The 17,730-nt window shown below is 24.4% G+C and overlaps 2 protein-coding genes across 7 annotated transcripts in view; one reads left to right on the top strand and one right to left on the bottom strand.

The window, feature by feature from the left end:
- LOC129613751 (E3 ubiquitin-protein ligase HUWE1) overlaps positions 1-2,599 on the top strand; it is a 30,910-nt gene extending 28,311 nt beyond the window's left edge. For all 5 annotated transcript variants that reach the window (XM_055527956.1, XM_055527958.1, XM_055527959.1 and 2 more), the window contains one exon: positions 25-2,599. In XM_055527956.1, the coding sequence (XP_055383931.1) occupies positions 25-127 (103 nt within the window). In that variant the 3' untranslated portion in view covers positions 128-2,599. The remainder of the gene's footprint in view (positions 1-24) is intronic.
- Positions 2,600-3,424: 825 nt separating this feature from the next.
- On the bottom strand, positions 3,425-16,999 carry LOC129613759 (ATP-binding cassette sub-family D member 1). Of its 2 annotated transcripts, XM_055527970.1 has the most exons (11): positions 16,862-16,999; positions 15,975-16,122; positions 7,777-8,894; positions 7,554-7,652; positions 7,344-7,483; positions 7,017-7,189; positions 6,719-6,902; positions 5,845-6,637; positions 5,415-5,504; positions 5,215-5,340; positions 3,425-4,641 (listed from the first exon to the last, which is right to left on the bottom strand). In XM_055527970.1, exons 3-11 carry the CDS (start codon positions 8,769-8,771, stop codon positions 4,470-4,472), a joined length of 2,772 nt encoding a protein of 923 aa, XP_055383945.1. In that variant the 5' UTR covers positions 8,772-8,894; positions 15,975-16,122; positions 16,862-16,999; the 3' UTR covers positions 3,425-4,469. The 2 variants fall into 2 exon arrangements, with proteins under 2 accessions (XP_055383945.1, XP_055383946.1); XM_055527971.1 differs by lacking the exon at positions 15,975-16,122 and having other exon boundaries at positions 16,862-16,879.
- Between the last annotated feature and the right edge of the window lie 731 nt (positions 17,000-17,730).

Raw genomic sequence — 17,730 nt, 5'->3', positions numbered from 1 at the left:
AACGTTTTCTTTTCCCTTTTTTAGTTTCAACCAGTTAGATTTACCTGTTTATAAAACTTACGATAAATTGAGATCAAGTTTACTTAAAGCAATTCATGAATGCTCTGAAGGATTTGGTTTTGCTTAAATCACAATAGAACAATTTAATATTACAAAACAAAGTAAATACAGAACAGAATTAAAACAGCGACATTATATAATTATGTGAGGGCGTGCATATCTTATAATACACGTCATATAAAAAATACTACAATATAAAAAATATGAAAAAATTTTAATAATTTAGACTTTGTGTATAGTAGTAATTTTCATAATAATTAAAATAAAAATAATTTTCATTAGATTTTTTCTTTGTAAAATAAAAAAATTTTACGATTTTGTGAATTTGAAAAAAAAAGTGGATATTGATGTAAAAGAATAATTGATGTATAATAGAAAACAAGTAATAAGTATAATTCAAATAAAAAATCTAACGAAAATTATTATTATGTATACATATATATAGATATGTAATTAATTTAATTATGTTTATATACATGTACACATTTATATTATATATTATTTAATAAGTAAATTGTATTTTTAGAATATATATAAAAGAGTTTGAGAAACAAGGCATTAAGTCCTAAAATTCATTGATTTTATATATATATATATATATATATATATATATATATATATATATATATATATATATATTATTTTTTTTTTGTTATCCTTCAAAATAAGAGTAAAATTAAAACTGAAATATATTTCAAAGGTAAATTATTGTATTTACATAATAAGGTACATATTACATAAACATTTAAAGCGCATATGCATTCATATTGTGAAAGATTTTTAAAATTTTGTTTTACAACATAAAGGATGTTTTTTTTTTCTTTTTTAAATATTTAAATTCAATATTGAAAAACAAAAAATATATGGAAATAAAAAATCAAAAGAATAAATTCTCTTTCAATGTATAACAGGTGTAATAATAATAATTGATGGCAATGTAATTTGTGAAAATTAATTTTTAATTGTAATAATAATGAATAATAATACAAAATTAATAAAATAAAAAAAATTATAACTGAAAACTATAAAAAAACAAAAATCCATTTTAGCCGAAATTTTTGACTGATATCGATACATACAAAGGGCTTTTTCGAAAATTCATCACTGTGCTAACTTAGTTAAGTTAGATAAAAAACATTTTTGAAGTAGTTCTTAAAAAGATGATCTTAAAAATCTTAAATATCTGTATACGCATTCATAAAACAAAAACTGTGAACAAATTTTATTCACTGAATGCTCAAACAACTGTAAAAGAAGTTTTGAAGTTTTTAACAAATTTTGCAGTTGTAGCAACTTTAAGTGAATAAACGTTGAATAAGCGAACAAACTTCACTTAAAAACTAAGTTAGAAATGAATATTCAAAAAAGTCCAAAGTAATATACAGGTATATCACAGACAAAAAATTTATATATCGGTACGTTGAATATATAAAAATTTTACTAAACTCAAATGTTTATTCTTGTTGATGATCACAGGATTAATTTCTGTCAAAATTAAGTATACAAAATTCATCTTATATTTAAATTTTGAACTTTTTCATTTGCGTCAACAAGAAATACAGAATTTTAGTTTCTGAAATTTGCAAAAACTCAAAAAGTATTTTTCTCTAAATTTTTATTAGCCCGCGATTATATAAAACACGTATTTACAAAATTAAAAGTCTCCAATTCAAATAAAATGGCTTATACGAAAGTCTTCCATAATTGTTTTCCGGAGTGGAAATTTGCGGCGTACTTTAATGAAAAATCGTTTCTCCGCTATTGCTTAAGGTTAAATTTTAGAATTCCGAAAAAACAATGTATATTATTTATATTTGCGTTTAGTAATATAAATAATAGCGAAATGTATAAAAAAATAATATATCTCAATATTATTACGTACTTTTTATTTATATTATTAAATTATTAAATTGTAATTAAACTTTTTTTACAAACAAAAAAATTTTAAAATGTGTTATAGGGATGTTGTTTATAATAGCATCAAGTTTTCTTAAACTTGTATACTAAAAAAAAAATAAATTTTGTTTCACTCACCATAGTTTCGGAACTTTTTTTAAAAAATATCCACAACGCCATTTGGATAAAACTTGCCACGCCATTTGGCAAAGGTCGTGGTTTCTCAGTACTTTTTTACGTTGGCGTAATGAATTACAGTTTCTGTTGCTAATAGTGATTGTCATTTTTTATTTTTTTCTTTTCATTATTCACATGTTGCTCCATTTGGAAAAACTAAGACCCTTGTTATGATCGGCGGAGCAAATGAAATTTTTGGCGAATAACCTAAAATTCACCTAAATTTTAGGCGAATGATCTATAAAATCTATTGAATCAAGATTGTGTGTGACAAGCTTGGCAAATAAACCCAAAAATCAAATTAATACATAGGTGTTTTTATTATCAGATATAGCATTCATAGCGATATAATGGAAAAATCTAAACTATCTGTAAAATAAGTTCATATAATTCTAAAAACTGCTGTAAAAAATATTGATTGTTTAATATTTAAGAGTGAAAAAAAGCCACCAACAGTAATTCAATTGTTTTTTAATTGAATAGATAGAAAATTCAATTGTTTTCTCTGATGTCTTGCGGTAGCAACATTTTGAATCTGGCTAATGAAAGCATTCACCGATCGTAATTTAAAATATCATTCGATTCGCCTAGTCTATTCGACTCGCCTAGTCATTCACTTCGCCGATCATAATAAGGGTAATAATAAGACAAGATAAGCTCTTACATATGTATGTAGATACATATGTATTAGATCTGTCTGGTATAGGAAATTGCAAAAACCTTTATAAAGGGTTTGGATACAAAGAGCGTATCGGATAATACTTTTTGGACAAAAATGAGAAAAATTTAAGAAGTTTTCATTTTCACAATGTTTAAAGTTTTTTCAAATTAAATTTAGTGTTTTAAAATTTTAAATTATAAAATAAAATTTAGTGTTTTAAAATTTCACAGCTGTCGAAATATTTATTTATATTTATATAAGCTGTCGAAGGTTTTATTTTTCATCAACATTAATTTTTTCAAAACTTTAATTAAAAATAAAATAAACAAAATGGATTCCCAAATGGTTTTTTCTATGTTTCACACCTTTATAACCCAAAATTTTATATGTAAAATTTTTGGTTTTTCGCATAAGCAAAAAGTATTTGTTTATGTTTGATAAATATTTAGTTTTTAAAAATTATTTCAACTTTCCGTCTGGTTATTTTTTTAAAATGAGAATTTTTTTTCTTTTTGCGAAAAATTATATTTTTGTTTTTCTTTTTAAAGTTTTGTCAAGTTATATAGCAGACAGACCTATTATATCATAAAAAAATATTCTATTGTATTTAAAAGGGGTGGGGGTAAAACTTATATCGAAATTCGAAAAGTATGTGCACCTAAAATCAGAGCTAATGGAAATGTACGCCTGTGTTCTTTTTTTAAAAAAACTTTATTTACATTATCAATTATGTACATATTTTACAAATATAACTTTAATAATACATACATATAACATGCCAGCACAAAGCTTTAGAGTTAAAAACAATATTTAAAAAATTCATTAATTTCATTCTATATTTTTGACAAACTTTAAAAAATTAAATATTTTAATCCCTGTTTAGGTATTTTGCTTCAATTAACTTTAATTCGCTTAGATTTTTTTTATTCAATAAAAATCAAAAATTAATTTTCAAATCTCACATATGTAATTACATATCTAATATTTGAAGGGTTAGATAACTTAAAGTTACTCTAATTAAAAAAGTAGTACTAAGCAATAAAAAAAGATGAATACGAACGGGTTATTAAAATAATAAAATATAATATAATACTAGTGAGCTATTTAATTTCTCAATAACCAAAATACTAAAAAGATTAGTTTGCAATTTACATTGTGGAATGCGTGTCAATTTTTGATATTGTACTTTCTCGGTTATTTCATTAAAACTGCCAAAAATGATTTGCTTCTTTCAAAACTTTGTATAAAAAATAAGAATAACTATTGCTTTATAATGAAAATTGCAAACACATTTTTAAAAATTAAAAGGCAACTAATTAAAAATAAAAAGCAAATTTTTTACTACAGTTAAAAAGTCACCAATTTTCTCTAATTAAAATAATCGAAAAGAATAATAATAATTCTTGAAAACGTCATTAGATTAAAATGATAAAGTTAAAATCTATTAAGAAAAATTTTTGAACACGTGTAAAATCCCAAATAGCTATTCTTATAATATAAATAATATTTTATATTAAGATTAAATCGTATATTAAATTAAAAAAATTATTTAAAATTTACATTTTTCCAATTTTTAAAAGTAGATATTAAAAAAAATGATTACATTTAAAGTAATAATATTTTTGTTCAACGAGAGTAGTACAAATAATTTGTATGAAACATAAATTACTTTCTGTTATGATTTTTGATCGTAGCATTGTTGTTGTGTTGATTGATTTAATACATTACTTTGATGCATGTTATGTTGCTGATGCATTGCACTACCATTAAGTTTTTCATCATTTGTCATTTCTCTAAAATTCCATCCGCCTTGCCCATCAAACTCTAATATATGGGTATGAAATTTCCTGAAAGACCCAAATTATAAATTAACTGCGTTTTGATAATTCATTTCTAACTTATTACTAAATGCGTCCTATGTTGGACAATAAAGTGCTGTGCGCGCGTACTGTCAAAAAATTTTGTTTGATAATGCGGTACTATTTTTGCAGTTTGTTTTAAAACTACATCTGCATGTTAAAATTGTTAAGATATATGCGCAACAACTCAATTTTGGTTTTACTGGTACGGAAACTATTTTGCACTAAAAAAAATAATGCCGGATTTACTAGAATAAATTTCTTTAAACCATGATACTACTTTAATAAAAAATTGAAATTATATTTCAGTAAACTACACAACTAATAAAATATTTAATTCTGTGGTTTCATTTTTGAAACTTTAAAAAACAAATGGCAATCGTAGAACGTTCACAAAATACTAGTTTTTGCAGCTACATCTTTCTGTTGTCTAAGTAATTTAAGTTCTACGTTAGAAATGCGAGAATATATTGCATTATCAAAAAAATCATTAAAAAGTCAAAACATATTGTATTTTCAGTTTATTTTTCGAAATTGATTTAATTTTTATTCATAACATACCACAATGTTGGCCTATGAGTTATTGTAAGCAAAGTTATTCCCATTGATTTTGCAGTTTCATAAATAGAACTCTCAACATCAATTGATACAGCACTTGTACATTCATCCAAAAGAGCATAATTAGGTCTATAATAAATAATAAGCATTTTATTTTTTCGTATCAAGGTTTATATTTACTTTTTTTTAATTAAATGACGAACCTATGGTAAAATAATCTTGCGATTGCCATTCTTTGTTTTTCTCCACCAGATAATATATCTTTCCAGTCCCTAATAACATCAAAACTATCCCTGTTGAAAAGGTAATATAAGGAACAATATAAAAGGGGGTAAAAATTTTTGTGTTTGTAATAAGTAGAAAAAATTTCATTTGTAAATTACAAAAACGAAATAAATTCTAAAATAAATATTCATGGTTTTGTTGCAAAATTCCAATTTCCAATAAAAAAAAATTTAACCAGCTTCAAGTTCTTATCGTAAATTTCAAATGAAATTTTTCAATATGTTACTTCCAAATATATGTATTAACTCAATCAGAGTTGTGATATTTGAATTTTTATTATGATTTATGAAATTATATAAATTGGATAGATGTTAAATATAGTAAGTTTGTATTGCATACATTTTTTACCTCAGAGCAATGTGTTCAAGTGAAACCAATTTTAATATTTCCTTTAATTCATTTTCGGTTATATTTTTTTTAAGCATGTCATCTCTTGTATCTGGATATATAATTTGATCACATAAGCTACCAATTGACATATATGGTCTTTGTGGTATGTAAAACATGCATGGTTTACCATCAATGGGTTTCGGTATATATAATTCACCACCATATATTGGCCATAAACCGCTTAATATACGAAATAATGATGATTTACCGCAACCATTTGGTCCAGTTATTAAAACATGAATACCGGGTTCAATACGTAATGATAAACTTGATACAACTATATCACAATTTGGTGTTACAACTGGTACTGATTTTAATTCAATAGCTAGTAGTTCTTTTTTATCATCAATTGATATTTTTGATGTTGACGATAAAATTGATGATGATGACAATGATGATGAGTAAACAACTTTACCTTTTGCAATTGGACGACCATTTTCAAATTCTATTACTCCTATATTATTTTCGAATTTATTATATTCATTCAATGATGTACTACTATTAACATTATTTGCCAATTGTGCCGATTCACATGCTGGTTTTTGATAAATACCTTTTGATGTTTCTTCAAAAACGCTTAACATTCCTGCAACACGATGTGTATAACCAGCTAATGACACAATTTCTTTATATGATGACATTAAACGTTCAATAGCGTCGGCAGCTGATATTAATAAATTTCTTGCGGTAGTTAAATACTGTGTTCTTTCGCTTACCGACGAATCACCAATCGAAATTTCGTTTAGCTCTTCTAATCAATTTTAATTAATAATAATATATGTAGCATTAATACATGTGAATTTTGAATTTTTAAGAAAATTAAAAAATTTACCTTTACTATTAAATTTGCTTTTGGCTGTTAAAATTGGTAAAGAAACCATTATCATACCAGTACCAGACCAAACATATTTCATAAAGAATTGTTCAAGCATTACAAACCATAATTTTTGCGTAAAAATTGTATTCATTTGTACAACAAGCCGATTATACGCTTCACGTAATTGTATGAGCTCAACCTAAAAATTAAAAAAATAAAAAAAAAATTGTAATTTCAATTTAAATGCTAAAAAATAAACAAAATTTTTTTTTCTTTATATTATTTTTCATTTATTCATAGTATTTTTAAACACCTTATGTCCACCATAAAATGCTATTTCTTCTGCGTTTGTAATAATTCTTGAATGAATATGACGTAAATATCCATATCGATTAGCTTCTTCTGATACCAACTGGCCAAATTTTGGTGAAACAATTCGTAAAATATGAGCCGTTGTTGAAATTACAACAAAACCAATTAGAGGTGCTACAGAAATGAAATAAATTAAATGGTATTTGAAATTATAAGCAATTTAGTTATTATTTATTAATTATTAATAAGTTCATCAATAAATTTTTTAATTTTGTAAAGAAGCTTGTTAAATCAAAACCACAGAGAATTTCCTTCCCGTGTTTGTTACCTGTAAAAACATTTGATTTCATTTTTTGTGATGACCTCATCAAAGCTAACCCAATTAGCATCAAATCGAAACATGGTTTTGTTAAATGACTATACAAATGTGCTATCGAACTAGAGAAAACTGATATATCTTCCGTTAATCTAAAAATTTCGTTCAGATTCTTAAGTAAAATTTTAAAAAAAATTTTTAATTTAAAAAAAAATTATGTACCTATGATCTGCGTTTTCTATTCTTCCATCCAAATTTGATACCCTATAATAATTTTGACTTTTGAAGTATAATCGATATGAATGTTTTACAAGTCTTGTCCTATAAAAATATGTTTTTTTTTTTAAATTATTTTTTCTAAATTTACTAGAACGCATAAGAGTTTACGAAATTATGAAAATGTATTACAAACATTTAGAATAAGTGGGGCATAAAGTTAATTTACCTAAAAGCGAGTGCAAGTTTATTTTCTAAATATCTTATCATTGAATTGATAAATGTTGCTGGTATTGCAATTCCAAACCATTTTAATAGTGACATTGCAAACATTTTAATATCTCTTCTAACAATAAATTTAACAATTGCACCTTCTAATGATGCAACATATATACTCAAAAATGTTCTTGATATTAAACATAATGTATGTACTCCTAATAAACTTGTTTCATAACATAATGGACGTGGAATCATAATATATATTAATTTTTTTAATTGTAATAAAAATTCTTTATTAAAACCCAATTGATGATTATTATTAATATTTTGTTTTTGTTGTTGTTTTGCTAATAATTTTTCAGCTTCAGCTATTTTTAATTGGACATCTTCTTGTTGTTTTTGATGATGATTATTAACTTTCTTATTATTTTGATAATTTTTATTTTTGTTATATAATTTTTTATTCAATTTATTATTCAAGAAATCATTATTAATATTATGTTCGTTTAAATTTTCATTAATATTATTAATATTGTCGTCATCATCATCATAATCATCTTCATCCTCATTATTACAATTTACTTCATTTAAACTATTATCATCATCATCTTCATGATCATCATCATCGTCATCATCAACATCATCATCTTTATCATAATCTAAATTCAAAATTTCCTCATTTTCATGGAAAAATTTTATTCTTCTTTTCTTTTTATTACTTTTTCTTAATTTTTTATCATTATTCTTGCTTTTTTTTAAATTATTATTAATGTTTTCATCACAATAATCATAATCACTGTTATTATTATTATAAAAACTATTATTATTATTATTATTTAATTTTTTATTATTAATAATATGACGCTTAAATAACGGATAACTTAATTTTAACGTATAGGCAAAAACGGCAACACCAACTAAAGCTTTACTAAAAGATGTTTTTGTACCACCATATTGCTCATATTTACGTATTGAATCGTCAACTACTTTTGATAACACAGTCATTTTTCTTTTGTCCTATTATTTTATCTTCTATATTTTGTATAATTTTTTTTTTTGCATTTAATGTATAATACACTTTTTAAAATGCAATTCAAATTGTATTTTATTTGTGAATAAATTATACACCTGAAAAGAAAAAAAACGTATAAATTTAAATCAAAATTAATACTTTGTGAAATAAAATTATGTTACTGTATTTATCTGGCAATAATTCAGTGCTAGTTTTACAGTACGACCGATCACAAACTATATAATATGTAGTTCTAAATCGATAATAAAGTCGTTGACACATGCCTTGACGTAAAAACTGCTGTAAATTGCACGACAACTCATAAGTTAAATGATCTATTCGTGACATGTGATAGTGAAAAAAGCTTTACTACAGTTTATTCAAAGTGTTAATACCATACTGCGTAGTCAAAACCCTTGTAGATTTGTAGATTTGTACAACCCTACAACACAAGCTCGGAACCCACCCTCCTGATGAACTCAAGCAACTTGAACTCAAAACCCTTACTACGGGGTTAAAACTCATTTTCAACAATTTGAATCTTGTTACAATATGGATTACAGATACAATGTAGTACTAGATCAATACTGCATTTTCGATGTCATTGATATAAGTTTTCGAAATTTTGAAGACATGGATATTCGAAGAATATCTGGAGGCGGAAATTTTGATGACGCGGAACTTTAGTGTCATAATCATAGATGAAAACGGGGTAAAAAAAAAACCAATTTTTTCTTAGGCTTAAATTATTTATTTTTTCATTTATTTTTTTCCTTTCTAAAATATTTCAGGATTAATAAATAAGTTTTAGTATTACGCCAATTATTTTTTAAAAATCATATTTTCTTTTCCTCTTGAATTTCTTTATTAGGTTAAAAAAAGATCCTTTTTCTTTCCCTTAATTATCAGGAAGTTTCATTTATAAAGTGGCTTTACTTATTTTAGTCTCCTACTAAGGTGCAAAATTATAAAAAATTACAAAGAAAAAAAAGCAATAACAATGTAGTTAGTTCGGTAACCAATAGCACACAACGCATTGATAATATAACAATCCTGATAATTTAGAAAAATTCTGTGATTTTTTTAAAACTTTAACACAAACCCTAAGAGATTTTTTAAAAATTCGTTGAAAATATGTTGGGTGGCTTAAATGGCTCCTGCTAAATATAAGTCAAATTAAATTCATGTTTAAAAATATCTTAAAAGATCTTAACTCAAAAGTCAATTAAAGGGGTTCGAAAAAACTTGAAATTCCGTTTTATAAAAACGGAATATTCTTGTTGTTAAAATTAAAAAAATTGCGACAAAATATAATCGTTTTCATAAACGAAATTTGATTTCAAATAAAATTTGAACAAATAATCTATTTATTGTCTTTGGATTACGCAAAAGTTCTCGGTACTACTTTTTTTGAGAGAAAATGCTGTTGAAAAACAAGTTGAAAATAACAACATTGCACCAGAATTTTTGTTGGCAGTGCTGCTTTAGAAGTTGTGATTGCAATGCAATTTTAGGTAAAATGATCTCTCGCAGTTAGAACTGCGAATACGAGTTCAACCTATAGTAGCATATTTTTGAAAAATTAAAATATTTTGCAAATTATTTTAAATATTTAAAATAACTATAAAGATTACGGGTATAGTCTTTATAGAAATTTCTGTGTAAAGATTTTTTTAATTTCGGAATAAGTGAGTATCTTTTATGAACATTAACTCAGTTATAAAACTTTTGGAGACTTTTTAAACATTATTTTGAGAAGGAATCGCTGTCAACACTATTGCTATTAGTAGTATTCTTTTTTTTCTTTACAATAATAATTGTAATTGGTCCCTTGTGTTTTCCACCACCAAAATAATTTAAAAAGAAAAATTAAAAATAATATGAAACTGAGAAAAAAAAAATAGAGTTTTTAAAAGTACTCGTATTTCTTTTTTTTTATATATAAAAACAAGTTAAAAATATAATTACTTAAATATTTTTTTCTTTTCTTTTATTTTGTCTTTTTAATTGAAAATTCAAGTTTCCTAAAAGTAACGAAAAAATAAAAACTTAACATTTATTAAAAAACGAGAAAAAATAGAGTTGACCGGGTCAACTCTGTGATACCCGTATGAATTTGTTATCCCATGTGCGAGTAAATATATCATAGTATATTGTACCACTGAGTATGGGACAGACAATGGTGCAAAATTTCAGTACTGTGATTTCAATATTTTCTATGATATTGCCAAACTACTATTGAAGTTGTATGGCAGCTACCATAAGGTGTCAAGAAATTTCAACAATTTTTATCACATATAACAGCCCTAATAATACATTTCTTTTCACGAAATTTCTATATTTTTATATTAAGATAATGCCAAACAACTTTGGAGTTGTATAGTAGCTATCACAAGTGCTCATGACACCTCAACAACTTTCAATGAATATAGCTGCCATTTTATAATATTTCATTTTTCAAAATTTCAATACTGTAAGTTGAACAGTTTTTAAGATATAGACTAAATAACTTTTCAAATTGTATGTCAGCCACCAGTAGGAGCCAAGTTATTTCAGCGACTTTTATAAAACACATTGGCCATACAAATATATTCGCTTGTGTGAAATTTCAATACCACACCTTTTATAGTTTCTGAGATACAGCCAAATAAATTTGGAAGTTGTATGACAGGGACACGAACCAGTACCCCGCTCATAATCAATTTAAATAGGGTTCTGACGTTTACTATAATAATTCATTTGTGAAAATTTGGTGAATTTAGCTTAATTAATTTTTATTGTTGGGACGGATGGATGGATAGACGAACAGACAAAGCTGAATCGACGAGAATTCGACGCTGATGAAAAACATATACTTGAGTCTATATATCAGACCATTATATCTTAGCGTTATAAACGGTAAGGCAAATTTAGTATTCACTTCGAACATACTACATTCGTACGGGTATAAAAAGCCAAAAAAAGAATAAACGTTACTTACTCACTAATAAATTGGGCAATAAAAAGTAATTGCAATACGCACGCGTAATAAATTAAAAAAGCAAAAAAAACGACGTAGATATACAATGAGGGGAATAAATCACCATGCATAAGTACATAGAAATATATTGGGATTTCATTTTTGCATTTTATATGTATATACCATTATATAGTAATTGAACAACTTATATATAAACATTTCCAGATGTATAGTCATATAAAACTGAAATTTTAATATTCGCGCAAAATATTTGTACAATATTTCAGTTATAGGATCATATACTTTAAATACACCTAATAACTGGTTAATAACAACTTCATCAATAAAAATTTTTTATTTTACTTTTAAGTTTCTTTAGTTTACATAATAAATTTAATTAAAATATAAAATATATTATATTTATTTATATAAAGTTACGCTTATATATGTAATTAATCACGCTTTTAAGTCTTAAGCTTGGCAAATCTTTTAGTTCAGATGTAAGTATGGTATTGAAATTAGTCAATTATTGTTTGCAATAAAGTTATCATAAAGCAAAAGAATAAAAATTTCATGGATAAAGTAGCAATTCACTATATATTTAATATATACGCACACTGTATATACCGTTATAAGTTAAATGTTATTTTTTGCCTTGTTTTTGGTTGTGTTTGGACATTGACTATATACGATAATAAGTAGGTACATTTTCATTTTATTTTCAAAAATTTTAGAATAGATTACAAGCTGAAATACAACTTTTTTTTTGTTGTTAATTTTGCACAATCTCTCATAACTATTCTTTGAATCTTATATACAATGTCGTCATTATCTTTATTCATTTTTTTACAGCAGAGGTCAATTAAATTGTAAATCATGAAAAAAAAAAAAACTAGTACAATTTACTGGGCTTTTACGCATTAAAAAAAAGTCATCAACATACTAAAATAAAATCCAGAATCAAAAGCAAGGAAATTTAAAAAAATTTTAAATTTTATGGTAAACATACTTGAAATTTTATATCAATTATAATAAATTATCGTTATAATGTTGTTGTACCTACATCCGGAATATCATTTAAATTAACGTAAATAACACCATTTTTATGGTCCTACACTGGACCAGTTTTGACAACACTACACAAACATTTTTTTTTATTAAATATCCTTGAAAATCGTTATATTAAAAATCCGATATCTTCAAAATTTTGATTTTTTTAGTATGACAATATCAATTTCAACTATCTTGCAGTACTCTTCATTTCATTTTAACAATATACAGTTTTTAAAACAGCCTTATTAGGTTCTGCACAAACAGTACAGTAAAGTAAAGTAAAATAGACCTCATTTTATTTTATTTAACAGATTGCTGACTGTAGATTATATAATCAAAACAGAAAGATTTATTGAATTTCCCTTTGAATGCGAGATCATTCAAACTTTTAATATTGAAACTGCACACTAAAATTCTATATGAAAAAACACAAAATAACTTTTACTTTTTTTGTTTGTTATGGAAATTTGAGTACAATTTCCTATATTAATATTTTTTAATGTAAAACCTAACTTTTTTTTACAAAACACTTTTTTCTTTATATATCTTCATTCACACTGTCCAGAAACTAAAATATAATTCTGAATTATGAATTTCTAAATTATTAAGGAATTTAAAATGGTAATAAATAATCTTATCGTACAATAAGAAGAAGAATATAAAAAGAGAAATTTGTTAAATAAAACTTATTATATTATCCTGATTAAAATAATAAAAATAAAAGCGATGATTAGGCACATTATTAAAATATTTCTTTAATCTACGGCTACCGCCCTTTTCGATTTTTTAACCTACATTTTTAAGGTTAATAATCTTATAATTTTTAATTTGAAAAAACAATAGTTTCTCTTCTACTACACGTTGTATTAGTAATTCAGTAATGTTGCTTATCATTTAAATAGGGAAATAGATTTTGTTATCAAACTCTAGAGGAAAAAAAATTTCTATGGAGCGAAATCTTTTTGAATAAAATAAATAAAAATTCCATCAGTTGAATTATATAAGACACCATCCTTAATAAATCCCTTTCGAAATTCTCAACTGAAATTTCATCAATTAAAAAATCATCTACTCACTTCTATTATGAATTAAAAGTAGAAGTACAAAAGTAATAAAATTTTTATTGTATACACATTATTAAAGCATTTGAGGCATATAACTTTATTATGATCGGCCAAGCGAATGGCTAGGCGAATCAAATGATATTTTAAATTATGATCGGTGAATGCTTTCATTCGCCAGATTCAAAATGTTGCTACCGCAAAATATCAGAAAACGTACCAAAAAAAGATTAACACCACACATATGTACATTGTTTTTGTTTTTTTGCAAAAACAATTGAATTTTCTATCTATTCAATTGAAAAACAATTGAATTGCTGTTGGTGGCTTTTTTTCACTCTTAAATATTAAACAATCAATATTATTTACAATAACTTGTAGAATTTCATGAGCTTACTTTGCAGATAGTTTAGATTTTTCCATTATATCACTTTTTTTATTTAATACCATAATATTAAATAAAAAAAAAACACTTATGTACTAATTTGATTTTTGGTTTAATTTGCCAAGCTTGTTACACACAATTTTCATTCGACAGATTTGACAGATCAATCGCCTAAAATTTAGACGAATTCGCTAATCTACCAAAAATTCATATTCTCTAAAAACTTCATTCGGTTCGTCGATCATAATAAGGGCCATAATTAGAACTTTAAATGTCACGACCAAACATAACGTACTACCAACTTAATAGAAATTTAAACCTGTCTTTCTTATAATTTAAATATTAAAAGAGCGACTTTCTTAAGAAATATTCTAATCAATAATTGAGGATGCTCTAATTAGAATTATACTTCCATCTCATTTGAAAACCAATAAAATAATCTAAAGCTAGTCTTATTTTTTAGATTTTTTCATATGTATCTGTTATATGAAATAAATTTTTACAAGATTTAATATATAAATTTTATTATCTCGCTTTGTGTAGTTGGTAGGAAGGTAAGTACAAAAGTACTTAATGAAACTCTAAACTCAAATTATTTATATACATTGTAAATAATTTGTTTTACTTATTTTTTTTTTTTTAATATATAGATTTGTTGACCTATGGAATTTGATAATTATAATAATAGATTGTTTTTTATTGAATAGTTGATAATTTTTCTATAATATTTTAATACTTAATCCTTGCTTTTATAATACTATTATTACTTAATAATAAAAGTTGAATTTATATGACGTCGTTTAAAATAAGAACAAATTTAATTAAATTATTAATTTAATCATGATTCAATAAAATGTAGGCAAGTAATACAGAAAATCATTTTATCATTAATTTTAATCAATTGAATTAAAATAGCTAATCTCCTTATTATAAAGGGCAAATGAGTAGGTATGTAATAGATACCAACATACTATTTACTTCCTTGATAATAATATTAGATTTTAAAATAAACTTGTAAATTTTTACGATAATTAGGTAGGTACTTAATTAATTTTAAGATTGGTTGAAAATGAATAAATATTAAGGCCCACAAAATAAATGAGATTCGAAGGTAGTACTATTTGGGTCTATCAAATAATATAAAAACAGAAATTAAAATAATATACAACGCAATGAAGTGGAGAATAAGTATTATAAGATGAAAACTGTTTAACTTAAAGTATATATATCATATGTACCTACCCTTAATACATCCGGGGTCTTATCATATAATTCGATTTTAGTGTTTGCCGGAATGGAAAGGTAGTACCGTACAAATTGATTAATACTACCTTACCATTTTTCCGAAAACGAAAATCGGATTACATAGTAAGACCCCAGTTAGCTAGGACGGACATTAAACAGTATCTAAATATTTTCATAGATACCTACATATACATAAATGTATGGACATGTGGGTAGAAAGCCATAAACAATTTTAAATTATTAAAAACTATATTATAATTAAATGGATAAAACACGGGTAGGTACGTACATATTTAAAACTTTATGATGAAAAACACTTTGTTTGAATATAGGATTAAATTTTATAAAAATTATTTGAATGGAGTTATTAAAAAACTTGGTTAGCAATAATCAAGAAACATCTTTAAAACAATGCTAATTATTCATATTTATGTAATCAATAATAACAATAATGCTCAAGTATTAAAAAATTTTTAATATGAAAAAAACTCACCATTAGACTTTACTTTTACGTTTTGTGTTTTTTTTGTAATTACAAATTCGTTTACAAATTTGTAATCGAAATTGAATGGAAAAAAGAGTATTGCAATTAAATACTTTGTTTCAAATCAAAATAAATTCTAAAAAGAATTCCATATTTTCTAAAACAAAAAATAATTACAGTATAAAATAATTGTATGTATGTATGATTGTAAAATATTATTAACTGTGTTTTTTTTTTGCACAAAATTCGATAATTTTTTGGGAAATCTTTTGTTGTTTAAAATTGTACTTCATGTAAATATTCTTCTATTTTATAAAAAAAAAAAACACTGTTTTCGGTACGTAAGGTACCCTACATGCAATATATAAGTATGTACATATACATCATAGATATATTTATATTTGAGTACAAAAACTAAAAAATTGGCAGCTATTCATTTGATCGTTTTCTTTTATGTACTCATAGCGTCACGGTGACATTAATTAAATTACTATTTTTTTTTTCTTTCTAGTTCTTATTTAATAATTATATCATTAAACTGTAACTAAATACTAAATTTGTATACAAATGAATGTGGACACACATAAATATAGAATATAACAAAGATTTGTTTCCTAAAATTCGAAATTGAACACAAAATTTTTGTACAAAAAAAAAATCACAATTCACAATGAAGTTTTACTTAAATTCATTAATTTTTTGTTTTTTACTGGAGCAGAAGAGAATATAGCCAATTATCCTTTTCTTTTGATAACTATAATTTATTAGGACACAAAACTGAAATTTTTATTTACATACGTACATTGTACGTGCAACGTATGTTTTATATATGAAAACAGTAATATTATTAAGAATAAAAGAATATTTAAAAATTGTGCAAAAAAAATAATATTTACTTTTCTAGAACATTTGTTTGTTATTGTGAAATGTCAAAAAACAAAAAAAAAAATAAAAAATGTTCAAACTAAAATACTAAAAATATCAAAGAAAAATTAATAAATAAAAATTAAAAAAAAAAATCTCCTTATCCCTTCCATATGGAAGTTAGATGATACTAAACTAAAAAAAGCTCTAGCACTCATCTACTACGTGTTGATTGATAGCATTGCTTTGCTGCTACTTTTCCAAAATTCAACAAGAAAGCATTGCCAATTTCAATTTTTTTTGTCTTTTCTTGCGTAAATCAAAAAACATTTTTGAACTCTGTTCTGACTACATTTTAAAATTGTGTTTCCTACCCGTGAATCACTTTTCATATCTTTTACTAATGTTTTAAATTTCTATATCTAACAAGTCCCAATTCTATGAGAGAAACTTGAAAGCAAGATCTTATTTTATATGGACTTTTTCAAATCGAAATGGTTATTTTTTGAGAAGAAATAACAAAATAAATTAAGACTTTTTATAAATCAGGTGAAATTATGAAGTTATATCTATTAAATATACTAATAGTTTCATTTATAATTATTTAAAATTCTTAATACATGCCAACAACCGGAAGCATTACAAGTTCAACCAGCGCCTTCAACATTTCATTGTTTTTATTTGAAGAGCTTTTTTCCTTATAAGGTAAGTTAATTTAAGATACGGCAAGTAGTTGTAGTGCCAAGTTGAAACAATAATTATTAAATATTGCTATAAATACATAATAAAAAAAAAATATGAAGAGGGAATTAGAAATTAACATCTAAAATACAATTAAATACTATTTTACCAATACAAATTTTTTATATACTTTAAAATTTTACCTCAATTTTTATTTGAG

Source organism: Condylostylus longicornis, unplaced genomic scaffold, assembly GCF_029603195.1.
Source record: "Condylostylus longicornis isolate FDR11 unplaced genomic scaffold, ASM2960319v2 ptg000091l, whole genome shotgun sequence".
Lineage (NCBI taxonomy): Eukaryota > Metazoa > Arthropoda > Insecta > Diptera > Dolichopodidae > Condylostylus > Condylostylus longicornis.
The sequence above is the reverse complement of the archived record's forward strand: the minus strand, read 5'-3'. Positions and strand labels throughout refer to the sequence as shown.